This window comes from Molossus molossus, unplaced genomic scaffold, assembly GCF_014108415.1.
Source record: "Molossus molossus isolate mMolMol1 unplaced genomic scaffold, mMolMol1.p scaffold_m16_p_10, whole genome shotgun sequence".
In the NCBI taxonomy this organism is placed as follows: Eukaryota; Metazoa; Chordata; class Mammalia; order Chiroptera; family Molossidae; genus Molossus; species Molossus molossus.
Genome location: NW_023425345.1, coordinates 4,244,253 through 4,269,141, shown reverse-complemented (window position 1 = coordinate 4,269,141; position 24,889 = coordinate 4,244,253). Strand labels below are relative to the sequence as shown.

General features: G+C 59.6%; 1 protein-coding gene across 1 annotated transcript in view; it reads left to right on the top strand.

The window, feature by feature from the left end:
- CACNA1I (calcium voltage-gated channel subunit alpha1 I) overlaps positions 1-24,889 on the top strand; it is a 94,866-nt gene that overhangs the window by 49,633 nt on the left and 20,344 nt on the right. Inside the window, exons 6-21 of the mRNA XM_036251178.1 lie at positions 2,416-2,731; positions 3,832-3,924; positions 6,818-7,130; positions 9,531-9,952; positions 16,871-17,022; positions 17,662-17,847; positions 18,138-18,255; positions 19,016-19,171; positions 19,628-19,721; positions 20,336-20,535; positions 21,183-21,653; positions 22,013-22,113; positions 22,798-22,921; positions 23,202-23,270; positions 23,810-23,994; positions 24,415-24,541. Coding sequence (XP_036107071.1) covers positions 2,416-2,731; positions 3,832-3,924; positions 6,818-7,130; positions 9,531-9,952; positions 16,871-17,022; positions 17,662-17,847; positions 18,138-18,255; positions 19,016-19,171; positions 19,628-19,721; positions 20,336-20,535; positions 21,183-21,653; positions 22,013-22,113; positions 22,798-22,921; positions 23,202-23,270; positions 23,810-23,994; positions 24,415-24,541 — 3,127 coding nt within the window. The remainder of the gene's footprint in view (positions 1-2,415; positions 2,732-3,831; positions 3,925-6,817; positions 7,131-9,530; positions 9,953-16,870; positions 17,023-17,661; positions 17,848-18,137; positions 18,256-19,015; positions 19,172-19,627; positions 19,722-20,335; positions 20,536-21,182; positions 21,654-22,012; positions 22,114-22,797; positions 22,922-23,201; positions 23,271-23,809; positions 23,995-24,414; positions 24,542-24,889) is intronic.

The following is a 24,889-nucleotide window of genomic DNA, read 5'->3' as shown; positions in this document are numbered from 1 at the left end:
AAAAATCTTGCAGGCAAACCTTAGGATTTTCTTTTCTTTCTTTTTTAAAAGTTGATTTAGGAGAGAGAGAAAGGGAGAGGGAAAGAGAGAGAGAAACATCAATTGGTTGCCTCCTGTAGGTGCCTTGTCCGGGGATTGAACCCGAATCCTGGGTATGTACCCTGACTGGGTGTTGAATCCATGACCCTTCGGTGCATAGGACAATGCTCCAACCAACTGAGCCACCCAACCAGGGCAGGATTTTCTTAATAACATTTTCTTCACCCCAGCTTACTTCATTGTAAGACTGCAGTATGTAATACAGTACAAAACATGTGTTAACTGACCATTTATGTTATTAGGCTATTAATAGTTAAGTTTTTGGGGAATCATAAGTTCTATGTAGATTTTTTTTTTATCCTCACCTGAGGACATTTTTCCATTTTTGTTCAGATAGAAAATCTGAGTGGGAGGGAGAGAGAAAGAGAGAAACATCGATGTGAAAGGGACACATCGAGTGGCTGCCTCCCGCACGACCCCAACCAGAGCTGGGGATGAATCACAACCGAGGTAGGTGCCCTTGACTGGAATCAAACCCGTGACTCATTGGTCCGTGGGCCGACACTCTAACCGCTGAGCCAAACCGTCCAGGGCAGTTCTATTTAGATTTTTAACTGTATAATCTCTGCGTCGTTTAAGGGGCCATTGCAGAAGGAGGTCGGAGAGGAGGGCCAAGGCAGTAAGACCCAAGCAGAAGGGATGTCAACTGGGAGAAAGCAGACAGAGAGCCTCAAAAGCAGACGTAGAACCTGGTTCTCTAATTGCAGCACAGACATTCCTTCCTACTGGTGACTCTGAGTCACCAAGGAAAGGTCGACTCACATGCGGCCCTCTTGTGTCTAAAAGCAAGAGCGGGCTACTCGTCAGACACGATTGTCAGGAGCTGTGTAAACAGAAACCACACGTCGGCTTTGGAGGAGCTGGGCTGAGATTCTGAGCAGGTGGACATCTGCAGAATCCCGGCGGTGGGGGTCCGCCACGCCTTCGCGTGTGCGTGCAGATGTGTCCGCACACGAGCGTAGGTTCTTTGCTGGGTGCATTGGTGCACGCCTGCGGGGTGCCAGGCTGGGGAGACTAGGAAAGCACTTCATTCATCCTTGCACTCAGCGAGTGGACCCACGTGGCTGCTCCTGCCAACCTGTGCCAAAGCGGAAGATGGAGTTCCTGCCTTGGGGGGCACCCAGGCAGGGGGCTGGTCACAGATGCCTCCACTGAGTGACTGTCATGGATCAGGAACTGCTGCAGGAGGCCTAGGGACACTGTACAGGATGGGCTGAATCCCTCACAACCTGTCGGTTGCAGAGCTGGAGCTAAACCAGAGCCAGGGTGAAGGTTGGGGAAGGGACTGCCGGGGAACAGTGGGGTCCTGTGGGGAGGGGCCTGTACTGTGTCAGTCATGCAGAAAGCAGGCCCAGAGGCAGGGCCTGGGGTGGCAGGAGAGGGGGCGCCTGCTTCTCCTGGTCTGGCTGTCAAAGATAGAGACGTACAGGTCTGAGCTCTCCGCTTGGGGGTTTTGAGACACATCCAGGTCCTTCTGTGCCACAAGGATCTGTCCCTGGGTCACTCCCTGGCTACCTCTTCCTATCGTCCCAGCTCAGCCTCAGCGATGCCTCCTCCTGGAGGCCTTCCCCCACCACCCCCGCCCCCAGACACTCTTGCATGATCCCGCTTGGTTTTCTTCTTGTCACTCTGTCTGAAATGACCTCATATGTGAGTTTACTTACTTGGTTGTTAGGCGTCTCCAGGGCAGTTTTTTACTTGGCCATGGTGACGTGCTCCTGTGTGACAGGCCCTGGACGTAATGCTTACCTTGTGACCCCTGTTGAGACCCGGGAATCAAAACTGAGCCTAAGAGACCCGGGGATCAAAACTGAGCCTCTTGCTCCAGGGCGAACTTGGCAGCCAGAGCTAGAATCAGAACACAGGTTCCCTGGTCCGGACTCCCCACGAGTGTGCTCACTGTGTTCCTGCAGGCGCACAAGCCCCCGGGGAGACCCCAAAGCGGGGGGGTTGAAGGTTCTCGATGAGCTGACCACACAGTGTGTGTGGACTAGGGGTGCTGAGACCCAGCCCTTGTCCTAAAAGAGCCCAGCCTCCCAGGGGGCGTGGGAGCAGTAGAGGTGGCGAGTGTGGGGTTCAGTCTGGCCACAGTGGGGCCAGGATCAGCCCTGACTGATCCTGGGAGGCCCCCTCAGGGAAGCCTCCTGGGGCATGGGTGACGCTGGAACTGACCCCAGTGGTTCAGGGGCAGTCTTTGTAAGCGTGGCAGAGGTGGGGGGAGGTGTTCCAGACACAGGGCACAGCATGTGCAAAGGCCTGGAGGCAATGGCAGTGACCCCTCCCCTTGTCCTCTTTTCCCACCATCACCTGGGACAGACAAGGGGATGTGGCCCTGCCCCCCTACTACCAACCGGAGGAGGATGACGAGATGCCCTTCATCTGCTCCCTTTCGGGTGACAACGGCATCATGGGCTGCCATGAGATCCCGCCGCTCAAGGAGCAGGGCCATGAGTGCTGCCTGTCCAAGGAGGATGTCTATGACTTCGGGGCGGGGCGCCAGGACCTCAACGCCAGCGGGCTCTGTGTCAATTGGAACCGCTACTACAACGTGTGCCGCACGGGCAGCGCCAACCCTCACAAGGGTGCCATCAACTTTGACAACATTGGCTATGCCTGGATTGTCATCTTCCAGGTGAGACACCAGCCCCCCTGCTGGGCCTGTGGGGCTGGGGTCCGGGGGGCTGGGGTGGAGTGAGCAGCTTCACCTGGCAGGCAGGGCTCTGGGCAGGCACTTGTCCCATTGAAATCTGCCCAACTTGCTGGCACACTAGGCGTTATCATGCCCACATTACAGACAGAGACACTGAGGCTCAAAGGCCTTGGGCGTAATGCTTGATGTCTCTGTGCCTCGGTTTTCACATCTCTAAAATGGGTGACAGTGCCCCCACCTTGCGTGGCTGAGAACGAGCCAGATGATGTGAGCAGAGCAGCCAGCCCAGTGTGCAGGGGGTGCTCGTTAAAGGTTCCCTTTTGATGTTGTCAGAAGGAAGGGGCAGGAGCAGAGGGTGGTGGCGAGAAGCCCCTGAGGAGGGGGCCAGCCTCACGGAGGTGGCCGCTCCACTCACTTTTGCTGTGGGGAGCGAGCGGATCACAGCATTCGGAGCTTCCAGGCATGATGCGATCAGAGCCAGCGACTGCACTGTGGGCCTCGGGCTGGAGAGGGTGGGCGGGGCTCCTGCTTTGTGCATTTGCCAGAAGCGGACAAGACAGCAGAGCTGGGGCGGCCCCTGTGTCTCGCCCAAAGCTGCTGCCTCCCTCTCCGCGGAGTGCGTGGGGACAGTCACACCAGCCTCATCACTGCCACACCCCCAGGCTCGGCCGAGCTGCAGCCAGCCCTGCTAGGGGGCTCTTTTAGCCCCACACACTGAAGAGAAGCTAGGGTGTAGAGAGCAGCCAGCTGGTGAGCTGGAGCTGGAGTCCGAGGACCCCTACGTTCAGCTCTCCGGTCTTGGTGTTGTAGACTGGAGAGGGGCTGGGCTCTGGCGTGACAGGGACCAGGTCGGGCCTCTGTTTCACTCCTTGGCTGTGTGGCCTTGAGCAAGTGTCCTAACCTCTCTGAACCTGTTTCCTCACCTGTATAATGAGGATGGCCATGGCTGCCCTGTACGAGAGGTAGTGTGTGTAGGCGTGGCACACAGTAGGGACTGTCTGGGGCACTGCCTTTGCTGCCTGCCCTTCCTGAGGATGAGCCTAGCTCAGGCTCTCTCCCCTTCTGCTCTGTCCTGGCTGCAGGTGATCACTCTGGAAGGCTGGGTGGAGATCATGTACTACGTGATGGATGCGCACTCCTTCTACAACTTCATCTATTTTATCCTGCTCATCATAGTAAGTGTCAGAGAAGCTGGGGCTCTCCGGGCAAGCTCAAGGACCCACGGACCAGGGTGGGGGTCTTTGGGAGTCCCCAGGGAGCTCCTCAGAGCCACAAGAGCTGGGTGGGAGAGAGCAGGAGGGCCAGCAGCGGGTGATCAAAGGGACTCGCCAGCGGTGGCCGCTGGAAGCATCTGTCACTTCGGATTGTCTTCATTTCTCATTTCTGCCATTTGAGCCCACCCCCTGGCTCTCAATCCTGTTTCTCTGCCTTGTAGTCCCTGGGAATACATGCTTTTCATCGACCTGAGTCGGTGCAACCCCAGGATGGAAGCTTTCCCAGGGCTCCAGCTTATCCCTCTTTTCCTGGGCTGGGAAGACAAAATGCTCTAATCGGAGGCTGGGGCTGCTTCCCGAGCAGGGTTTGGAGACGAGACCGAGGCTGTTGTGACCTGGTGGAGCTCCCTGAAACTCTGGGAGGGACCCCCACCTCTCAGGCAGCCCTGCCTTGTCGGGGTGACCTGGATATGGAGGAAGGACTCCGTCGGCCTCACAGAGCAGGGCCCCCATCCAGGCCAGCCCCTCCTGCCTTCCCCCAGTCTCCCCAGAGCAAGCACACCCACGTGTCCTGCCTGACTGAGGCTGCAGCCACAGTCCCCACACAGTCCCCAAATGTCAAGGTGATTTAATCCTAGGAGCCGCTGCCGGCTCCCTGCTGCTGTGAGCTGGCTTCCTGGTGGCGGGAGAGGGCACGCCCGGCCCTCCCCGCAGCACCCCATCCCGGGCCGGTGGGACCTTGACCTGGGGGTTCAGGACAAGCTGACAGGTGACCTGAGACGCACCTGCTGTGGGCTTTGCTCCATGCCTTCCTGGGGAGGCTGGGGCCTTGGACCCGTAGGAAACACCAAGGTAAAAGGAGGTGGACGCAGACTGTTCAGTGCTGCGGTTCATCCGCAGGTTGGTTCGGCACCCTCGGCACGTGCAGGGAAGCCTGCGCTGCACAGGCCCTGGGCAGAGTGCTGGGAGCTGAGCAGTCAGATGGGGCCCTGCCCGGAGCAGCTCACGTCTCATGGGGCAGATGGGCTACGGCAGACAGCATCTTAGGAGCCATGAGAACGGACAGCCCAGAAGGCCTCAAACCAGCTCAGAGGAGGGACGGGGGACTGGGAGGCTTCCTGGAGGAGGTGACACCAGAATTGAGCCTTCAAGGCTTTAGGGTAGGGGAAATGGGGGGTGGATGTGACAGCCAGAGGGTGAGCCTTCTGGTCAGGGGGCGTCCACAGCGACCCTGAAGCAGACAGAATCCTCCTGCAGGGGTCAGGGAACCACCGGGGTTGCTAGAGATGCCTAGGATCCCAGGGAGAGGCTCTGCTGCTCCTCCTGATTAGGGCCGATTCTGGGCCAGTAACTACCAGTGGGCCCAGGGCAGGCCCTTTGCTCCTGAGCTCACAGTGAAATGGGAACAGTGACAGTCCAGACAGAGCCTGAGTGACCATGCTGTCATTTCCCCGCAACCCTGGCCTTGCAGTGTCACCTGCTGCTGTTCCTCAGGTGAGGGCCTGCACCCCAGGGAGGCGAGGTGCCCGGCCCGGGAGAGGTCCTCAGCCCTCAGCCCCGGATCCCCAGTGCCCTCTCTGATTGGAAAAGTTCTAGGCTGGTCTTGTCTGCACCTTCCATTTTACAGGTGGGGGAATGAGGTCCGGAGGGGGTGGGGAGCTGCTGGGTCCCCCAGGGGCAGCGGCAAGCAGGGTAGACTAACGGGTGTGAGCGCCCAGAGGGCAGGTCTGTGTCCCTCACACAAACCCTCACACAGGCTGGTGTGGAGCAGGTCTCCAGGGCATGCTTGTGAGAGAGATGACCGAGACCGTGAATGAGTGGGGCATGTCCTCCCCTGGGAAGTTTCCCAGAGTCCTCTCAGCCTGGAAGCCCCCACCCCAGAAGCCCAGCTCCCTGGCCCTGCCGTAGGGACAGGAGGGAAGGAGGACTCAGCCTGCAAGAGGAATACAAGCCATCCACCCACCCCTCACTGGCAGGGGCTGAGCCCAGGCAAAGGCTCAGAAAATGCCAGGGAGGGGCCCACCCTCTGGAAACCAGGGCAGAGGGGCCCACCCTCTGGAAACCAGCAGAGGGGCCCCGGGAGCTGAGCCTGGGACTTGAGGTAGCAAGGACTCCCCGCGCTAACTGGGTAGCCCCCCCTCATCCAAGTCCAGATCAAGCCACACGAGCAAACCCTTTCTCCGGGATGCTTCCTTGTTCTTGTCTGGATGCCCAGCTGGGGCCAAGGCAAGGTCGGAGAGAGGGCAAGGCTGGCCTGGGCCTCAGGGCCAGGCAGCCGGAGGGGGGCTGTGCCTTCCTCCCTGGCCTCAGTGCTGATGTCCGGGTGGGAGGGCAGAGGTGGCCAGAGCCTGGGTCGAAGAGGAGTAGGCTTGGAGCAGGCCCCGTGGAGCCGGGAGCTGCCTGGGCACCGCCCCGGCCTGAGCTGCTCGGGAGCAGGGCCTCAGCGCTCTTTTCCTGTCCCTACCTGTGCTGTGCCTCTCCGTCTCTCTGGGCCCGCACCCCCCTCCTCTCTCGCCTCCTGCCTCCACCTGTCCTCTGCATTCCTGTGCCCTCTTCGTCTGTCTCCTCTGAGCCCGGCTCACTCTCTCTCGGTGTCTTTCCTTGTTCCTGTCTCTGCACCTGGCCGACTCTGGTCCTCCGACTCCCACTCTGTCCTTTCCCTTTTGTCTCCTATCTGTCCCTGCCCCTCCTCCTGTCCTCCTTTCTGCTTCGTGCCCTGCCTCGTCACTCCGTCTCCATCTCTGTGTCCCTGTCGCTCTGCATCTCTCCGTCTCCCTCTTACCCCACCCTCACTTCTGCCTCTCCCCGCCCCTCTGTCCTCTCTGTCCCTGTCCTCTCCTCCCGTTGGTCACAGGTGGGCTCCTTCTTCATGATCAACCTGTGCCTCGTTGTCATAGCGACCCAGTTCTCGGAGACCAAGCAGCGGGAGCACCGGCTGATGCTGGAGCAGCGGCAGCGCTACCTGTCCTCCAGCACGGTGGCCAGCTACGCCGAGCCGGGCGACTGCTACGAGGAGATCTTCCAGTACGTCTGCCACATCCTGCGCAAGGCCAAGCGCCGCGCCCTTGGCCTCTACCAGGCCCTGCAGAGCCGGCGCCAGGCCCTTGGCCCAGGCGTCCCCACCTCCACCAAGCCCGGACCCCACGCCAAGGAGCCCAGGCATTTCAGTAAGTGGTCCTGCCTCCTGTGGCCTCCAGAGGGGAACCCCCAAAGGACACTGTTCACAAGCATGTCTTCCTGTCCCCCCAGCACAAGCAGAGCTGGCCAGTCTAGCAGGTTGAGAACCCAGGTCTCCCCTGGGAGCTTCAGCCTGCACCCCTTGTTCCCTCCTGGTTTCCTGTCCACCTGTCAGTGCCTTGCCTGAGCTGGCCCTGGGCTCAGGGGACGCAGCCCTGGCGCTGGAGGGATTCCATCCCCATCTGGCATGCGCACGTGGACTCAGGCTCTGCCCCTGGGATTCACACTTGAAAGACATGAACAATTGTCTGTCCTCGGTCCTGTGAAACTCTCAAATCCACCCCCACTGCAGCCAGCCTCACCCCTCCTGTTCCTGCTGTCACCACACGCTTGCGAGCACACTTGAGCAGTGATGCCTGGCCCCGGAGCAAAGGGGCGGGCGGCCCTGCAAAGGGGTGCATGTGCAGACACGGTGCCACTCCGTGATCTGCCTCAGGTCCAGTTCTGCGCGTCCCAACTGTCACTGGTTGTTTCTGGGAGTCAGCACTTCAGGCTCAGACAGGGCTCTCTGCTCAGACACGGGAGGGGCACAGCGAGCGGTGAGCTGCACTGTCCCAGGGATGGAGGCAGTCACTGTAGGAAGCACAGTGTCAGTGACAAGACCTCATCGTCAGGATGTCAGAGTTTTGGCTCAGCAGAGCCACCTCCAGCGGGAAATGAGCCCCAGGAGGAGGCTAATGTGCCACAGTAGTTGGGCCCCTCCCCAGGCCCAGTCCTGACCCAGTTGGTACCAAGAAGGAAGTCAATAGGTGTCGGAACTGTGCCCCAGAGCAGGTGCAGGTGTGTGACCTGGGATAGCCCTGGCCCCTCTGTGGGCCTCAGTATCCCCCTGAAAAGCGAGGATGAGGCCGTGTGCAGTGGGGTCAGGCACCCCCAGGCCCTGTTCCTGTAGCTCTCACGTTCTAGGCCTCCGAGATTCTCAGGAGGCAAGCTAAAGAACTCATGTTCAGAGCGGCCCGGCCTGGGCACCGCATGTCCAGGTGTGGTCTGGGAGCAGGCTCCAGGTGGCCCATGGGCTGGCCCAGCACTCAGATGAAGGAGCTAGCTGGGTTCTGGGCAGCCTGGCACCTGACATTCTTGGGTGGCATGGGGAGGGGTGTTTACTGCAAGGGGATACCGGCCTGCCCACTACCCTCTCCAGGGGACCTGTGTGGAGGGAAGTCGGGAGCTTCTGGAGAGAGGTGTTGTTCTTTGCCCCTGGGCCTTTGCGCTTCCCCCTCCCCTGCAACACAAGGTGTTGGCAGCCTAGCCCAGAGTACATGTGGAGCTAGGGGGCTTGGGGGAGGAGGAAGGGCTTTGCCCTGTCCCCCAGCTGAGGTGGGACCCACTTCTGACCTGCCCTGGCTCCCAGGATGAATGAGTCAGAGGCCTTGTCTGGGTCCAGGGCATTGGGAGATATTTGGAGGCAAGTGTGAAAATGAAGGCTGGCATTATATATTTTTCTTTCCCTTTAACATTATTTTTTCTTACACAAGCAAAATGTGTTTATTCTAGGAAAATATAGACAAACACAAAGAAGAAACCAAACCACCCCTCTGACTCCCTTGAGATGGTTTACAGATCACATCACTCAGGTCCAAGCCTGGCCCAGCCTCTCACACGCAGCCTGGGCAGCGAAGGGGTGGAAGCTCCAGGAAGCTCCTGCCCGCGCCCCGTCTACCCAGGGGCCTGTCCTGCCTCCTGCCCCGAGCCAGCCGACTCTGCTCGCGGGAGGACGTCCTGGGCCTTCTGGGGAGGGCTTGCTCCCTGCCCAGGGCTCCTGCCGCCTTCTCTTCCCATGTGCGGGCGGAAGGATTGAGGAACACCGAGGCCACTTGGCTTCCTCTGAGGGGCGTCCGCCCTCCACACCGGCCGGGCTCTTTGAGAACCTCTTGGCCCGTTTCCCAAACTCCATGATGTCAGCAATCAGGATGGGGGGAGGGGCTGGGGTTTGGGGGAGTCTGTTCAGTGACTAACCCAGGGCCACAGGCCAGGAAGTGATGAAGCAAGGACAGCTGGCATTACGTGTGCCCCAGGACTGTTCTAGACGTATCACGCACATTAGCCGGTAGAGACCCACGGCCCTGCGTGGTGGGTGCTCCTGGCCGACACGTTGGCACAGGGGCAAACAAAGCCCAGAAGGTGACACCGTTCCCTCAGGGACCACAGGCCACTCGGCCTCCGGGGTGGGGGCTCGCACATGCCAGGCAGACCCCGTGGGAACAGCAGCTCTGATGCACACATGCGGGTGTCCCCGGGCCAGGCCAGGGCCTGGGGCAGACGGGTGCTGCCTCCTCTGAGACCCTTGAGTGTGACCCCAGCACCAACCCTGCCCTCTGTTTGCTTTTCAGAGCTGTGCCCCAGACACAGCCCCCTGGACCCGACGCCCCACACGCTGGTGCAGCCCATCTCTGCCATGCTGACCTCCGACCCCGCCAGCTGCCCCCGCTGCCAGCACAGAGCAGGCCTCCAGCCCTTGGGCCTGGGCAGCACTGACTCGGGCCAGGAGGGCTCGGGGTCGGGGGGCTCTGGTGGTGCGGAGGAAGAGGCCGATGGGGATGGAGCACGGAGCAGCGAGGATGGGGCCTCTTCGGGGCTCGGGAAGGAGGACGAGGAGGAGCAGGCAGATGGGGCCGCCCGGCTCTGTGGGGACGTGTGGCGGGAGACTCGAGCCAAGCTGCGAGGCATCGTGGACAGCAAGTACTTCAACCGCGGCATCATGATGGCCATCCTGGTCAACACCGTCAGCATGGGCATCGAGCACCACGAGCAGGCCAGTGGGGGTGGGCACCAGGGCCTCGCTGGGCACGGTGGGGGAGGGCTGGGGCGCCCAAGCCAGCCCCATCCAGCCCGGGTGTGTCGAACACCCACATGTGTCTGTCTCCCCCATTGACCAGGATGGGATCCAATTCGTCGCTGGGGCCTTGGAGCCAAGCGCAGAGGAGGGAGGAGCTCAGGGTGTCTGCTGAGTGGGTGCATGAGTGGATGAGAGAGCAGGGCTAGGGCTGGCCTGCTTGGGACGAGAATGAGGGAGATGCAGGTCCTTCCTGGTAAGCATCTCGGCACGGACACCAGGGCACCCATCCAGCTCCCATTCACTGCTTCTCCATGTGGCCCTCCTGTCCATTCTCCCCACACAGCTGAAGAGATGTTTCCGGAGACTGGGCTCTCCCCTGCCCACAACCTTCTGCAGCTCCCCGTTGCCCTTGGCACAAACAGACTTTTCCACTGGCATGCAAGTCTCCTTGTGCCCACAATATTCTTTCAGCCGACAGGGCATCCTCCTGTCCCTGATACCCCCACTGCTCTGCCCTCCCCACAGCCCGCGGCTCGGGGGTGGTCCTGTGGTCGCCCTGCAGAGCCTGTCACCCGTCTCCCTCTTGGCCAACCCTGTGGTTTCTTCTGTCCTCAGCTCCAGTGCAGGGGGTACAAGGGGTGTTGCCTGAATTGAATGGTTTGTCCCAAGCCCCTTAGGCCATCGAGGGTACAGCTGGGGTTCAGAGATGAGAGGAGTTCAGAAAAGGGGTCCCCAAGGGGGAATAGCACATGGAAGAGAGGATGGCTTCAAGGAGGTGGCAGGAACATGGGAGGTTGAGGAGACTATGTGTAGGGACACAGGATGGAAGGCTGTGCGGGGGGTGGGTAGCCCAGTTGTCCCCAGCTCATAGGTCACACCCAGGTGACAGCTTGGATGACAACTCCAGCCCTGGCTCCGTTTGGAAAAACTATTTTCTGGCTCCCAGTGCCCCCAGCCCATAGGTGACCCCAGCCCTGGGAGGGCACGGGCAACCCTGAGGCCCAGGGTGGGAATGTCACGGGCATAAGGTCCCACTGCCTGCCCCGCGGGGAGCAGGATTTGGATGCCCCCTTTGCTTCCCTGCTGCCCTCCTTCTGCAGAGGCCCCGCCACCTGCTGTGCCCTGCAGTGGGTCACACTCTCATTTCCCTTCTCATTAGTTCGCCAAGCACAGGCCCCATTCAATTTACTTAAATGCGCCCCCTGGGGCTGCCCTGACACTCTCTTCAGAGCCGCTGGTTTGCCAGCCATTCCGGCTTAATTAAAAAGGTCTCTGGGGAGGGCTGGGGCAGGCTCTCCGCAGGATACAGCTGGCGAGACAGGCATCCTGGACCCCTTCGCCCGGGGTCCAGCCTTGTGGCCTTTGCCTGGCCCAGACCTGCAGGAGGCCAGCGGTCCCGGGAAGGCCCCACAGGGAACAGGAGCTGTGGGGGTGCTGGTTCAAGCGGGGCAGCACCAAGGGGGCCTGCCGCAGAGCCTGGGCACTGTCCCTGCCAGTGGCTTGCTGGAACCAGCTTGCAAGGACAACTTTCTAACAGTGAGGAATTTTGCAAGGCCCTTGTTATAAACAGTTGGTAGCTTGAAATGGCCACGGTGGAAGCATTTACACCATGGAAGTCGGCATAGGCTACAAATCAGGGTTATTCTTCAGAGACCGGTTTGCAGTGTTCTGCTGGTCCCTGTCTCTTCAGCTGCCCCTCCAGGGCAGCACAGCAGCTGGGGCAGCTCCGTCCTCTGGGTCCAGTCTCTCCCTCTACCTGTCGGCCCCAGTCTCAGGCCAGGCCATGGTCCCTGCTCAAGCCTCCGCAGGGTCTCCCTGCCTGGCCTGTTCCTCCTCCTCACTCCTGCCATATCCCGTCCCAGCAAGCTTTCTAGCCTCGGATATGGCGGAGCCTCCTCTTTCTGGCACTGCAGGCACCCCCGGGCCCCCGCCAGGCTGGGAGAGCTCTTCTCACCGGCTAGTCTCCTGCCCCTTCACAGGGTCTGCCTCGAGTCTTTATCTGCGAGGCAGGCATCCCAGCTCTGTGCCCCTGCTCTCGTAGGGATCGGCTCCCATGAACCGAGCCTGCGGGGTGCGCCGAGCCCCAGACCTCACGGCCGGCTGGGAGGGCGAGAAGCCTTAAGAAGCCTGGCACGTGGGTGCTCACTAGTTAGGAATTGTTTTTGAATCTTTTCTTGGAGCCTTACACCACCACTTTTGGGGTAGGTTTACCATTTTCTGTCTGGAGCCTCAAAAAATTAATTAAGGAAAAAGTGAGGAGGAGGGAGGATTTTTAAAATGCTCCTTTGAAAGCCGCTCCGAGTTGTTCGGCAGAGCTCGGCGGGCCTGCCTGCGGGCTGCTGGCCTTTGTGCTCCCTCTCCGCTGCCGCCCAGACGCTGCTCCGTGGGAAACCATTCGCCCCGTGTTTATTTTGAGCTGCCCTGGCTGAGGGGCCTGCAGAGCGAGGTGGCCCAGGGCTTCCAGGAGGCGGAGGGACGGAGGGGAGCAGGAGAGAATGGAGGGGAGCACAGCTGCAGGGATGGTGACCTTGAGGGGAGGCTTCCTGGGGGCCCCACCATGCTGCGGCTGCCCACTCTGCTGGCAGGGAGCTTGGTGTGGCCACCACGGTGGCAGGTGGTGAGGGAGACAGAGCCTGGGCACTACTTCCCGACTCCATCTGGAAAGGGGGCCACCACTGCCTGGTCAAGGTGCTCAAATGAGACGTGAGATCACAGGTACCTGTGGCCTTTAGGCGGTCACTGCTGCCAAAATCACGAGGGAGCATCACTGGGCTCCTCGTGGCCACGGGTGTCATTCCCTTCAGGGGCTGGCCTGGGAGAGTGACAGGTTAAAGGGAGAGTCAGCCAGGCAGGGGCCTGCTTGTGCCCACGAGGTGGTCAGACGTGTAGAAGTCTACCCTCCCCTCATCCTGTCAGGAGAGTGGGCCCAGAACTGTCCGTGACCGAGGCTACGTGACAAGCAGGTGGGTGGGGTCAACTTGGGCACCGGATCCCCCATCATCACCTGCTGTCATGTTTGGTCACATCTCTCCTCAGGGTGATCCTCACGGCAGCCCCGAGGGGTAGGCACAGTGAGTGTCTTCTCCCCACTGGGCAGATGGGGAAACTGAGGCTCGGAGAGGTGGGATGGCTTGCCCCAGGTGACATGGTGAGCGGCCGCTAAAGCTGAGCTCTGGACCCTGAGGTTGAATTGTAGGTTCCACAAAGCCGACAGGAGGTGGATGGGGCACCGCCCCTGGGAGCAGTGTCACAGTACTTCTCCCTCTCCTGTAGTGGCCTTTCCAGGCCGGTGACCCCTCCTTAGCTGGGCAAGACTGTCCTGGAGCTGGAGGGTGGTCACCAAGTTGGATGACAAAAAACAGGGTGGGGCTGAGAGGGCAGCAAGACAGGGGCACAGGGCGCCTCCTGGGGCAGGGGTGACCCGGGCTGGGCAAGTCCACTGGCCCCAGCTCCCAGGGCACTGTGTTCGAGCCCTCCAGATCAGTGGATGGGTGAAAGCAGGCTTTATCCTCCCTTCGGCAGCCCCCAAGTCACTGCTGACCCAGGTCTGGGGTGACCCTGGGAAGATGAGGATGGGGTGGCTTAGTGCCCAACATTCCAGCTCTATGGAGGCTTGGGGGAGAGAGACAACCCCATGGGCTGCAGTCATGGAAGGCTCCTGGAGTCAGTGACACTGGAGACAGATTCTGAGGGATGACTAGGATTTCATCAGCGAGACAGGAGGGACAGGAGCAGGGACCAGGAGCATAGGCCTCCACCCCGAGTCCTCAGGAGGATGTGCGCACAGGGCCGGCAGACAGCCTGGAGGCGGGGGGAGCTGTCCACCCATGAAGGGTCTCGAGGCTGGCTCTGTGCTTTTGGCAGTGGGGAACCATGGGAGGCTTGTAAGCAGGGCAGTGACATGTCTGTGCTGAAGCCATAAAAGTGGGGCAGGTGCCTGGGCCATGCAGAGGGGTGGCCACAGGGAGGAGGCCTGGGTTTGAGATCCGATTCCACCGTGGGCTGGCCACGGCCCTGGCATCCACTTCTCCTCTCTGAGCCTCAGGGTAACATTTGAGACTTCGATGAAGTAATTCATGGCAAGTGCTTGGCACTGCCTGGCACGTGGGAAATATTAACACCAGCTGCCATTATTATCATGGGGATGGTACTGGGCTCAAGGGTTCCTGGGGGCAGTTTAGACTCCTGCCCAGCTGGTCCTTTACCTACCCCTGCAGAAATGGCCAGAGACTGGGCTGCCTGGTGCCTCCCAAGCCTGGGATTGGCAAGGAGGAGCTGGCCCTGCCCCTGCCCCCTCCCTCAGCCCCTCCTCACCTGCCCTCTATCCTCTGGCCTCTGGTTTAACCTGTTTTTCTGCCCTTGGCATCTCCTCTTCCACTGGGGGGTCTTTGCCATCTCCAGCCACATTACTCAGCCTCTGTCTACTGCCTGCTCGCTCTCACTTTCTGGCTCTGACTCCCACAGCATCATGATCTTGGTCCATTATGTTTTTATCTGTTTTTCTGTCGTCTCTCCACACCCTGCCTTTGCTTCTTACTCCCCGTGCCTGTATTTATCTGTCTGTCCGTCTCTCTGCCCATCTCTCTGATGGTTGCTCATTTCTTTCCACATACGCCACTTGGTCTCCCTCACTGTGTCTATATTCGTCTGTCTGTCTGTCTCTCCTACTCACTGCTTCTTCCCCAGAAAAATGCTTGTGGGAGTGATGGATGGTCCATTAGGAAAAGATTAACAGGTGTGCACTTGACTAGAGAAACAGCTGTTGCCAGGGGGAGGAGGCGAGTGGGTGACCTTTCCCGGAGCGCGGCGGGCTCTGCCATCTACTGCGGCCGAGTGCGTGTGCAGCGTGTGGGGCTCAGAGGGGCTGATGTGCAATTACGGGCTGTCAGCGTCCACATTTTTCATCTCCCGAATGTCGAATGTCGTTTGGCCGATGGGAAATTGGTGGCTCTCAGATGCATCTGGGCCCTGACTTAGCCCTGAATGCCGCGCCCCGGCCCGTCCCCACTGAGGGGTCCCTCTCAGGGTCCCATCACCCACTCCGCTCTCCAGACCATTTTGCGAGTCAAATGTAATTACAGATGGGAATGGGGCTTCCTCTTTCGTCTGGCCAGAGCGGAGCTGGCAGTTTTATTATATTTCCCAGGCACCAGGCAGGAAGCAGTTTTTTTTCCCTTCTCCTTTTAACCCAAATGGAATCAAAGTCAGGCCCCTTAGGTGCCCTGTCGCTAGGTAGGTGGTTAGGCTGGGGTGGGTGGCGCTGATAGATAGCAGCCCTCGCACCCTCCCGCCCTGCTGCTGGCTGGTCCTGTGGCCGGGACACCTTGTCTTCTCCCTGTCACCCACTCCTCAGCTTTGGGTCTCTGCTGACATGTCCCTTCCTCCAGGAAGCTGCTCCTGACTCCACTGTCACTGTTCCCCAGCCCCCTCCAGCTTCCTATTTTTAGCACCTACCGGCTGGTGTGTTAGGTAACTTGTGTTGGGCTTTGCCACCAGAGCCTGACACTCACCCTGGGCACCCGGGTGGCACAAGCCCGCACAGAGTGGAGGCTCCGGTGCATGGAGTGCGTGCGCTGGCTGGTGAGGAATGAATGGAGGAGGGAGAGGGTGAGCTCAGGTAGGGTCGCGGTGTGTGCAGCAGGGGAGCAGATGGGAGTCGGACTTGGTTCAGTGCCTGGCTCTGCCACATCCTCGCTGGGTGACACTGAGCAAGTCCATCCACTTGTCCGGGCTCCGTCTCCTCATCTGTAAAATGAGGCCGCCTACCGTGGCCTCACAGGTTGTCTGAGGCATCAGTAGTTGTGCTGGGTGTCAAGCTCAGCATGGGTGCGTGGTCAGGCCCAGCACATGGCCCTTCCCTTGTCTGTGATTCAGATAGGAGCAACCTGGCCCATGGTGAGCAGAAACCAGACACTTCACTACCCCTCACGTTATGGGAGAGGAAGCTGAGGCCGAGGAGGAGTGGGGTGGACCTGGAACTCTGCCCCCAGTTAGGGCCTATTGTGTGGCCTATTTCATACACTGGGGCTAATCAGGTGGCCCCAACTACAAGAGTGTCACCTGTTGCTAAAAACCAGGAGGCGAACAGCTCCAGGGGCAGAGGGTAGGTCTGTGGCCAGTGGGGGCCAGGCTCCTTCTGACCAGCTGGTGACTTTACCCGTTAACTTCCCTGGACCCCAGCATCCTCCTATGGGAAATGGGTGAAGTAGGCCCCACTGACCAGGGTGCTGAGTTAACGAAGAGCCATGTGGCACCCAGTAGCTGCATGGTCTCCATCCTCCCTTCACAGGGCATAGTGGTCTCCAGTCCCCACAGTCCTGAGATGGCCTTGCTGCGGACGGAGAGAGGGGAAGGGTGGGTAGGGAGGTCTGCACAGCTAGGGGTCAAGGGTGGGAGCCCTAGAGCCAGTCTGCCTGGGTTTGAATCCTGGCTCTGCCCTTCACTAGCTGTGCAGCCTCAGGCAGCAGACTGGCCTTCTCTGAACCTGCTTCCTCATCTGCAAAATGGGCATTTCCTATTTTTTGCTCTGCATCATGTGACCTTAGACCAGCTTCTGAGCCTCAGTTTCCTCATCTGTAAAACGGGTATTGTAGTGCTTCCCCCGGTGTGCAGCAACAGCACCATTTCCAAATTTGGAGGTCAGCCCTGGGGGGTCCCACCAATTTCAGGGGACCTCTCAGGGCCCGGAGCAAGAGAACTACAAAGTCCTCGAGGCCATGGTGTAAAGGGTAGATGGAGCTCCACTGAGGACACTGACCTGCCATGCCATGTGTCCAGGGAGGCAGAGACAGGTCTTGCCATCTCCCTGGGGGTTGTAGAGCCGATGGCTTCCATCGGGATCCATGGCTGCCTCCTGCCTGACTCGGGTCCTGTCCCTGCCCCGACACCCCACAGCCTGAGGAGCTGACCAACGTCCTGGAGATCTGCAATGTGGTCTTCACCAGCATGTTTGCCCTGGAGATGCTCCTGAAACTGGCCGCCTTTGGGCTCTTCGACTACCTGCGCAACCCCTACAACATCTTCGACAGCATCATCGTCATCATCAGGTATCCCCTCGCCCCCCAAATCCCAGGCTGTGGGCCCACAGGCAGAGCGAAGGAAGAGGAGGGGGTTGACCCAGACTGTAAACGAAGTACACAAGGTCAAAGGAAACCAGTTACACTGAAATACAGTTAGCAAATATATTTAAAATTTATGATTTAGCCATATACATGCTTCTGGATGAATGCAGGAAATAGTGAGATCTAGCAGTGGGTCTGTGACCATTGTCCCAAAGAAGGGGTGAGCATAAACTATATTAAAAATATCTGCATCAGCCATCAGGTGATGTGAAAGCAGCGATTCCTACTAACCACGAGGTCATAGGAACTGCTAATTCTCTGTATTTTGTTGTTCCCATTCATAATCAAAAGAATGTTAAATCTCAAAAAGAGCTCAGTGACCTTCATGGGCCTCCTGAATTCTGTTCATAGACATCTTGGGGGAGGGGTCCATGGACTGCAGGTTAAGATCTCCCAACTTAGGGTGCCCTGGAGCAGCAATGACCTGTGAAACATTATTGGTTGAATGAATGACTGAATAACTGAATGACTGAATGAATGAATGAAACTCCCATCTCTTCCTCTGCCCTGACCCCTCCTGCCTCTCTCCCCTCTCTGCCCTGTGGGACCCCTCCCCCTGTGCAGCATTTGGGAGATCGTGGGGCAGGCGGATGGTGGGCTGTCGGTGCTGCGGACGTTCCGGCTGCTGCGGGTGCTGAAGCTGGTGCGCTTTATGCCCGCACTGCGGCGCCAGCTCGTGGTGCTCATGAAGACCATGGACAACGTGGCCACCTTCTGCATGCTGCTCATGCTCTTCATCTTCATCTTCAGGTGAGCCCTGCCTATCCTGAGGATCACACCTGCTGGGGCTGTAGCTGGGAGCATGGTTGGTTGAGTTCTCTGGGCCACACCCTGGACCTGGGTGTGAATCCTGCCACTATCACTTAATCCCGTGTGGCACTAGGCGAGTACTTCCTCTTTGAGCCTCAGTGTTCACTTCTGTAAAATGGGACCAATGTGGCCCCGTCCCATCTTACTGGGTTCAGAGAATGGCGCAAGGTGGATGGGCAAGGGCTTGGTGAGCGAGTCCCTTGAGCCACCTCCGCCCCCCTCCCCCCCAGCATGCTCGGGATGCACATGTTTGGCTGCAAATTCAGCCTTCGCACAGACACGGGAGACACAATTCCCGACAGGAAGAACTTCGACTCCCTGCTGTGGGCCATCGTCACAGTGTTCCAGGTGAGCACGCATCCATGTGTGACAGGGGAAGGCGTTCCACCCAGGATCGCTTTTTGTTGGTGCCCCCAGCCTTGGAGGATCCAGAGAACAGCATGGCCTGACAGGGAGGCCCCACAATTCTGGCTTAGTGGGCAGGTCTGGGGGTGTGGCTAGGCAGGTGCAGGACAGGCTCTGGGAGCTGGACTGACTGTCCGGTGCTCATCCCTGCTCCCTCCGCTCCGACCCTGAGACTCTAGGAGTCTTCCCTGAGACTGTTTCTCTCTGTAACATGGACATGGTTGAATGAGTGTGTATACACAGTGGTGTGGGGGCGGAAGGAGCAGGGGGAGGAGGAAGGGTGGGCTTGTGCTGGGGGTGCAGGTGGGTCGCATGTGCAGGATAGAGGATGGGGTTGTGGGAGCCGCTAGGACGGAGTACTGCTCAGTGGGGAGTGAATGTCAGGGCAGGAGTGTGTGACATGGGCTTGAAGGTATGAGCAAGCTAGGGACAGCAGGCAGAGCAGTGTGTGTGTGTGTGTGTGTGTGTGTGCGCGCGCGCACACACACGCAAGAGTCTGAGGCTTTGCTAGGTGGGCACGCCCTCAGCTAGAGCCATGATACTGGAGGTCCCAGGGTGTGCCTGAGCACCTGTGAGGATGCTGTGGATGTGCCTGGGCTGCCGTGTGCCTGTAGCTGTGCCTCTCTTGGGTTCCCTCAGCACTTGGGCTGAGTTGGGGCCTGAGGATTCACTTGTACTGAGCTGAGTGCTTCTCCCACCGTAGATCCTCACCCAGGAGGACTGGAACGTCGTTCTCTACAATGGCATGGCCTCCACCTCCCCCTGGGCCTCCCTGTACTTTGTTGCCCTCATGACCTTTGGCAACTATGTGCTCTTCAATCTACTGGTGGCCATTCTGGTGGAAGGCTTCCAGGCGGAGGTGACTGTGACCCTGGTGGAGGAAGCACCCCTAAGGGACCTGCAGGAGACTGGGTGAGGGGAGGGGGTCTGGATGGGGGAGGGCTGCAATTCAAACATCTAGCAGGCGAGTCTCCAGAGAAGGGGGGTGCCAATGAGATGCATGCAAATGGAGGCAGCATCTGAGATCCCTGCCTCTCTCCTGGGGGTGTAAGACAAAGCCTATCCATTTCTGAGACTCTGAAGTCCCCAAGATCTGGGATTCCGGATCCTGCCTCCTCCGTCCTTGGAGGCTTTGGGGAATTTGCAGTCAGGCAGATGTAGGTTTGTGGGCTGGTCCTCACTAGCTTCTCACTTTCCTTTCCTGAGCCCTAGTTTCCACATTTGTAAAACGAGGGTGAGAGCACCCATTGCAAAGTTCACGAGGGAGGGAAGGGCTGAGCTGACTTGCGTTCCAATGTGAGGGATGGTCTCCCAGGGTGACGCCAATCGCTCCTACTCGGACGAGGACCAGAGTTTATCCAACATGGAGGAATTTGACAAGCTCCAGGAGGGCCTGGACAGCAGCGGAGGTAAACAGACCTGCACTTCTCACCTAGGGGGCTAGGACCCTTCCCAAGAGATCCAGGTGGGCAAAGGGCACAGCCCCCAGTTTCCCCTCAAGCCCAGGCTCTGTGACTGCTAATTTCTGTGGCCCGTTGTTTACATCCATAATTGAAAGAATGCTAAATTTCAAAAAGTCAGTATCCTTCATGCCCCTCTTGAATTTTAGCCACAGGGGTAGCTGCAGCCCATCCTCACCCCTCCACGCAGTGTGGCCTGGTAGGAAGAGCCGTGGGCCTCAGGATGCCTGGGTTTTGGTCCTGCTTGGCACCCCTGGGCAGCTTGGAGCAACCTCCCCAACCCACACCATGACCTTGGTAACCAGGCTGGACGATCTCTGCCTTGCTTTCCCCAGCGGGCATGGGAGTGAGGTTCTCATGCTGGGTGAAGCTCGGTGGTTTCTCCGAACACAGAAGGCAAGGGTTTCACTTATCCAAAAATAAGCTGAGATCCCTGCAGTTCTCCCCAGAAAAACTCTCCATTTCTGTTATTGTCCGTATCTGTTTCTTTGTCTCATGGCTTCTTATGCTCTTGTTCTGGCTTTCCGTCTGTCCTTCCCTCTGTCTCCATCTCACCCTTCCAGATCCCAAGCTCTGCCCAATTCCCATGACCCCCAATGGACACCTGGACCTCAATCTTCCGCTGGGTGGACATCTGGGCCCTGCTGGGGCTGCAGCACCTGCCCGCCTGTCACTGCAGCCAGACCCTATGCTGGTGGCCCTGGGCTCCCGCAAGAGCAGTGTCATGTCACTGGGGAGGATGAGCTATGACCAGCGCTCCTTGGTGAGTCCTTGTGGGGAGCTCTGGATGGCTGCTCCCTGCTGGGTGTGTGCTGAGAAGTACCTGCCAGTCCAGCGTCAGACTGGTACCCAGGCTTGGGGCACCAGAGTGTCTAGCCAGAGCCAGGCATCCCTGTTGCATTTCTGGGTTCCCAGTGCCAGAGTGGGACCCGGCAACAAGGAATGAATGAATGAATGAATGAATGAATGAATGGGGCCAGTGGCTCTGGTGTGGAGAATGGGGTTTTTATGTTGGCACCAATGTATAGGATATAGAGCTGGGCTTGGGGTGGTCAGGCAGATCCAAGCTTGAATCCAGGCTCTGACATTCCAAGCCATGTGGCCATGAGTAAGTTACAGCCCTCCCTGAGCCTCAGTTTCCTTACCTGTAAAGAGGAAAGTGGGCCCACCTTGCTGTACCTTCCTCAAAGGAAGTGAGGTGTCAGGGGGAGATAAAACCACACTGTGGACATGCCCATGTGCCCGTGGATGTGATGGAGTGAGAAGCTGGGTTGGGGGAGGCCCCTGGAGTCTGGTTCTGGCACCCACTGGCCCGGGGCCCTTTTAGGACTCAGCGGGTCGTAGACGGTCTTCAGTCACAACCGTGGGCGTGTGTGGCCGGCACTGACCAGCGCCCCGGCTTCCTCCCAGTCCAGCTCCCGGAGCTCCTACTATGGGCCGTGGGGCCGCAGCGGGGCCTGGGCCAGCCGCCGCTCCAGCTGGAACAGCCTCAAGCACAAGCCGCCCTCGGCGGAGCACGAGTCCCTGCTCTCGGCGGAGCGCGGCGGAGGGGCCCAGGCCCGCGAGGGCGCCCGGGAGGAAGGGCCGCCGCGGGCCCCGCCCCTGCACACGCCGCACGCCTACCACGCGCATCACGGTCCCCACCCGATGCACCGTCACCGCCACCACCGCCGGACACTGTCCCTCGACACCAGAGACTCAGTGGACCTGGCGGAGCTGGGGCCCGCGGTGGGCCCCCACCCCCGGGCGGCCTGGAGGGCAGCGGGCCTGGTCCCCGGGCACGAGGACTGCAATGGCAGGATGCCCAGCATCGCCAAGGAGGTCTTCACCCAGATGGACGACCGCCGGGACCGCGGGGAGGATGAGGAGGAGGTCGACTACGTGAGTTGGCTGCGCGGAGGGGCCAGGCCGGGCCAGGGAAGGTCCGCTCAGACAGAAAGAGGAGGGGCCGCGGGCGGGGCTAGAGAGGGAGGGGGTGGCCGGGATGACCCAAGGGGCGTGGCCGAGGGGGACAGGGCCTCAGGAGGGTGAGCAGGAGGCTGGCTGAAGCTGCCCACACCTGAGTTGGGCCCACCCCTGGGAGAGAAGGCCTCCTCCCTGCCATGGGTGGGGCGAGGGTTCTGGTCTTGCTGGGAGAGTTCGGAGGTCACCCAGAGGCCCCAGTTTGCTGGATGGCTAGAGTGGGTGCAGATGGGCAGCGGTCAGTGCTGACCGGTCTGCTCCCCTACTCTCCTTGCCAGACTCTGTGTTTCCGCGTGCGCAAGATGATTGACGTCTACAAACCTGACTGGTGCGAGATCCGAGAGGACTGGTCTGTCTACCTCTTCTCCCCTGAGAACAGGTGGGCATGGCCAGGCTTGGGGTGAGGTTAGACTAGGGGGTGAACAGGTCTGGGAGGGAGAGATTTCTACAGAGCCAGGTAGGGCCATTGAGGGTGGTGCCCCTATACTTCAGGGGACCCTCCTGCCCCTGGGGTAGAGGTGCTGCAGGGTAGGGGGAGTGATTGAATGGGGACTTTCTGGGGATCTCCTGTAGTCTAGGCCATCCCTGTACCCTGTGCGGGGCAACAGGTTGGACAGATGCTCAAGGGGGCATCAGCAGGCTCCCTGCGAGAGGAGGCCTTTGCAGCTCTCTGTAGGTGAAGCAGGGCTGTGAAGAGGTGGAGGCTGGCCCAGGTGGGGGGAGCGGTCTGAGGGGCGGTCTGGGGCAGAAGCTTAGGGTAACAGGCAGTGTTTGTCCGTGTGGCTGGAGGGCAGGGCTCAGGGATTTGGGCTAGTGTTTGGAAACCCTTGCGTGCCAGGGCAGGGGGTGGCCTTCATCCTGTGGCTGTAGGAGTTGCCGTGGGTGTGTGATTGGGTAGGTGGCTCCAGGTGGGTACCCTGAGCAGATGTAAAGGTGCTACCTGTTGTGTGGCCATAGAAGGGTCAGCTTCCTCTAGGCCATCCTCAGGCTTAAGCCCTTTGCCTTCCTCCTAGCGGCGGTGAGGGGCAAACCAACACTCATGGCCCCTGCCTACTCTGCTTAGGTTCCGGGTCCTGTGCCAGACCATCATTGCCCACAAGCTCTTTGACTATGTCGTCCTGGCTTTCATTTTTCTCAACTGCATCACCATCGCCCTGGAGCGGCCCCAGATTGAGGCCGGCAGCACTGTGAGTGGCTGGGGCCTTTGGGCAGGGCAAGGGACAGGTAGGGGACAGGCCACTGGGGCCTGCTGTGGGACAGGGTGCAGGGCCAAGGGGGCTAGGAGAGCTCAGCGAGGTGGCTATCCATACTGTGGAGGAAGGTGAGGCAGGGAGCTTATCTCTGGGTGGGGGGACACCTCCTTGGACTGTGACATGGCAGCTTCCCTTGGACGTCCTTTGGCCAAAGGCAGAGGTGACCGGGCAGTTCTGGGAGCCCCAGGCCCATGGCATCTCCTGGCTCTTTCAGGAACGCATATTCCTCACGGTGTCCAACTACATCTTCACAGCCATCTTTGTGGGCGAGATGACACTAAAGGTAGCTACGGTCTTCATCTCCCACCCCCATGGTGGGTAGTGGGGTTGGCCCTGGCCCAACCCTCTCTCGGTTTGTCACTCACTTGCTGGTCAGCAACATTCCACAGGGGCCCCGTAGACCCATGCCCGCTTGGTACCCTCACTGGGCTACTGGGACCCAGGGGGTGGGGGTCACACCGGGTCAGAAAGGCTAATGCAGGGAAACATTTACAGTGTAAAGGAGGTAGCTGCTGGAGGCATGGGCGCAGGGGAAGGATTCTATCCACTTCCCAGAGCCGTGCCTTTGAGTTAGCTTTGCCTGATGTGCGGGGAGAGCTGCTCCGAGCAGGCCGTGGGCCTGCTTTGCAGGAAGCGGCTCCAAGCGCCCAGACCTTCCAGTCCCTACCCACTGCCCACCTTCTGAGTAGACGGCGGGGCACGCGACCCCTGCACACTCTCCGGCTCCACTCCCACCTGCCTGACCCCACCCCCCGCCCCCTGACGTCTCCCCACCTCTTTCTTTGGTGGAGTCCAACAGACCCGCTGTCACCCCGCCTCCAGGTGGTCTCGCTGGGTCTGTACTTCGGGGAGCAGGCCTACCTGCGCAGCAGCTGGAACGTGCTGGACGGCTTTCTGGTCTTCGTGTCGATCATCGACATCGTGGTTTCCCTGGCTTCTGCCGGTGGAGCCAAGATCTTGGGAGTCCTCCGGGTCCTGCGGCTCTTGCGCACCCTACGACCCCTGCGGTGAGGACTCCTCCGCATTTGGGGAAGCTCCTGGGGTCTAAGTGGACCGCTCACTCCTGCCCTCCCTACCCACTCTGGCCTCCGCTAGCATTACCAAGCACTAGCTGAGCAGGGTCACGGACCAGGCCTGGAAGGGTGTGTGTGTGTGTGTGTGTGTGTGTGTTCTGGAAGACCAAGGATGAAGGTGGCACCTGGACGACTACCCCCTCTCTGTGTAGCCCTGGCTGGCTCACAGGTGTCTCTGGGCCTCAGTCTCTACATGAAGGTGTGTGGGCCCCAAGGGTGGGGTGAAGGCACAGTGCCCTGCTGTGCATATAGATCTGGAGCCTGGGGGCCACTGCCCTGGTGGCTCTGGGACAACTGGGACTGTCTCCTGGCCTGGCTGAGGGCTAACAGTGCCTTTGGTCCCTCTCTCTACAGTGTCATCAGCCGGGCACCTGGCCTGAAGCTGGTGGTAGAGACACTCATTTCCTCCCTTAAGCCCATCGGCAACATCGTCCTCATCTGCTGTGCCTTCTTCATCATCTTCGGCATCTTGGGGGTGCAGGTGAGGGGTGTGCAGGCTGGGCAGGCAGTGGGTCAGTTCCAAGGTTGGAGGAGAGGTTCCTCACTCCCACTCAGCTCCCCCAACCCTGTGCTGGTTGACCTGGGGACTCAGGTGGCCCTGGTGGAGCAGCCATGTCCGTCAACAGGGAGCTCCCAGTCCAGGGAGGGAGACAAACATGGCCAAAATGGCTGAGTGCAAGGCTGACCGGGTAAATTGGAGAATGGGGTCCAAGCTACACAGGAACAGGGGGCTGGGCCAGGGACGATGTTGGAGCACCCTGAAGGAGGTGACCTTTGCACTGTGCCTTGAAGGAGAGGTGACTTTGACAGGTCATGGTGGGGGAAGATG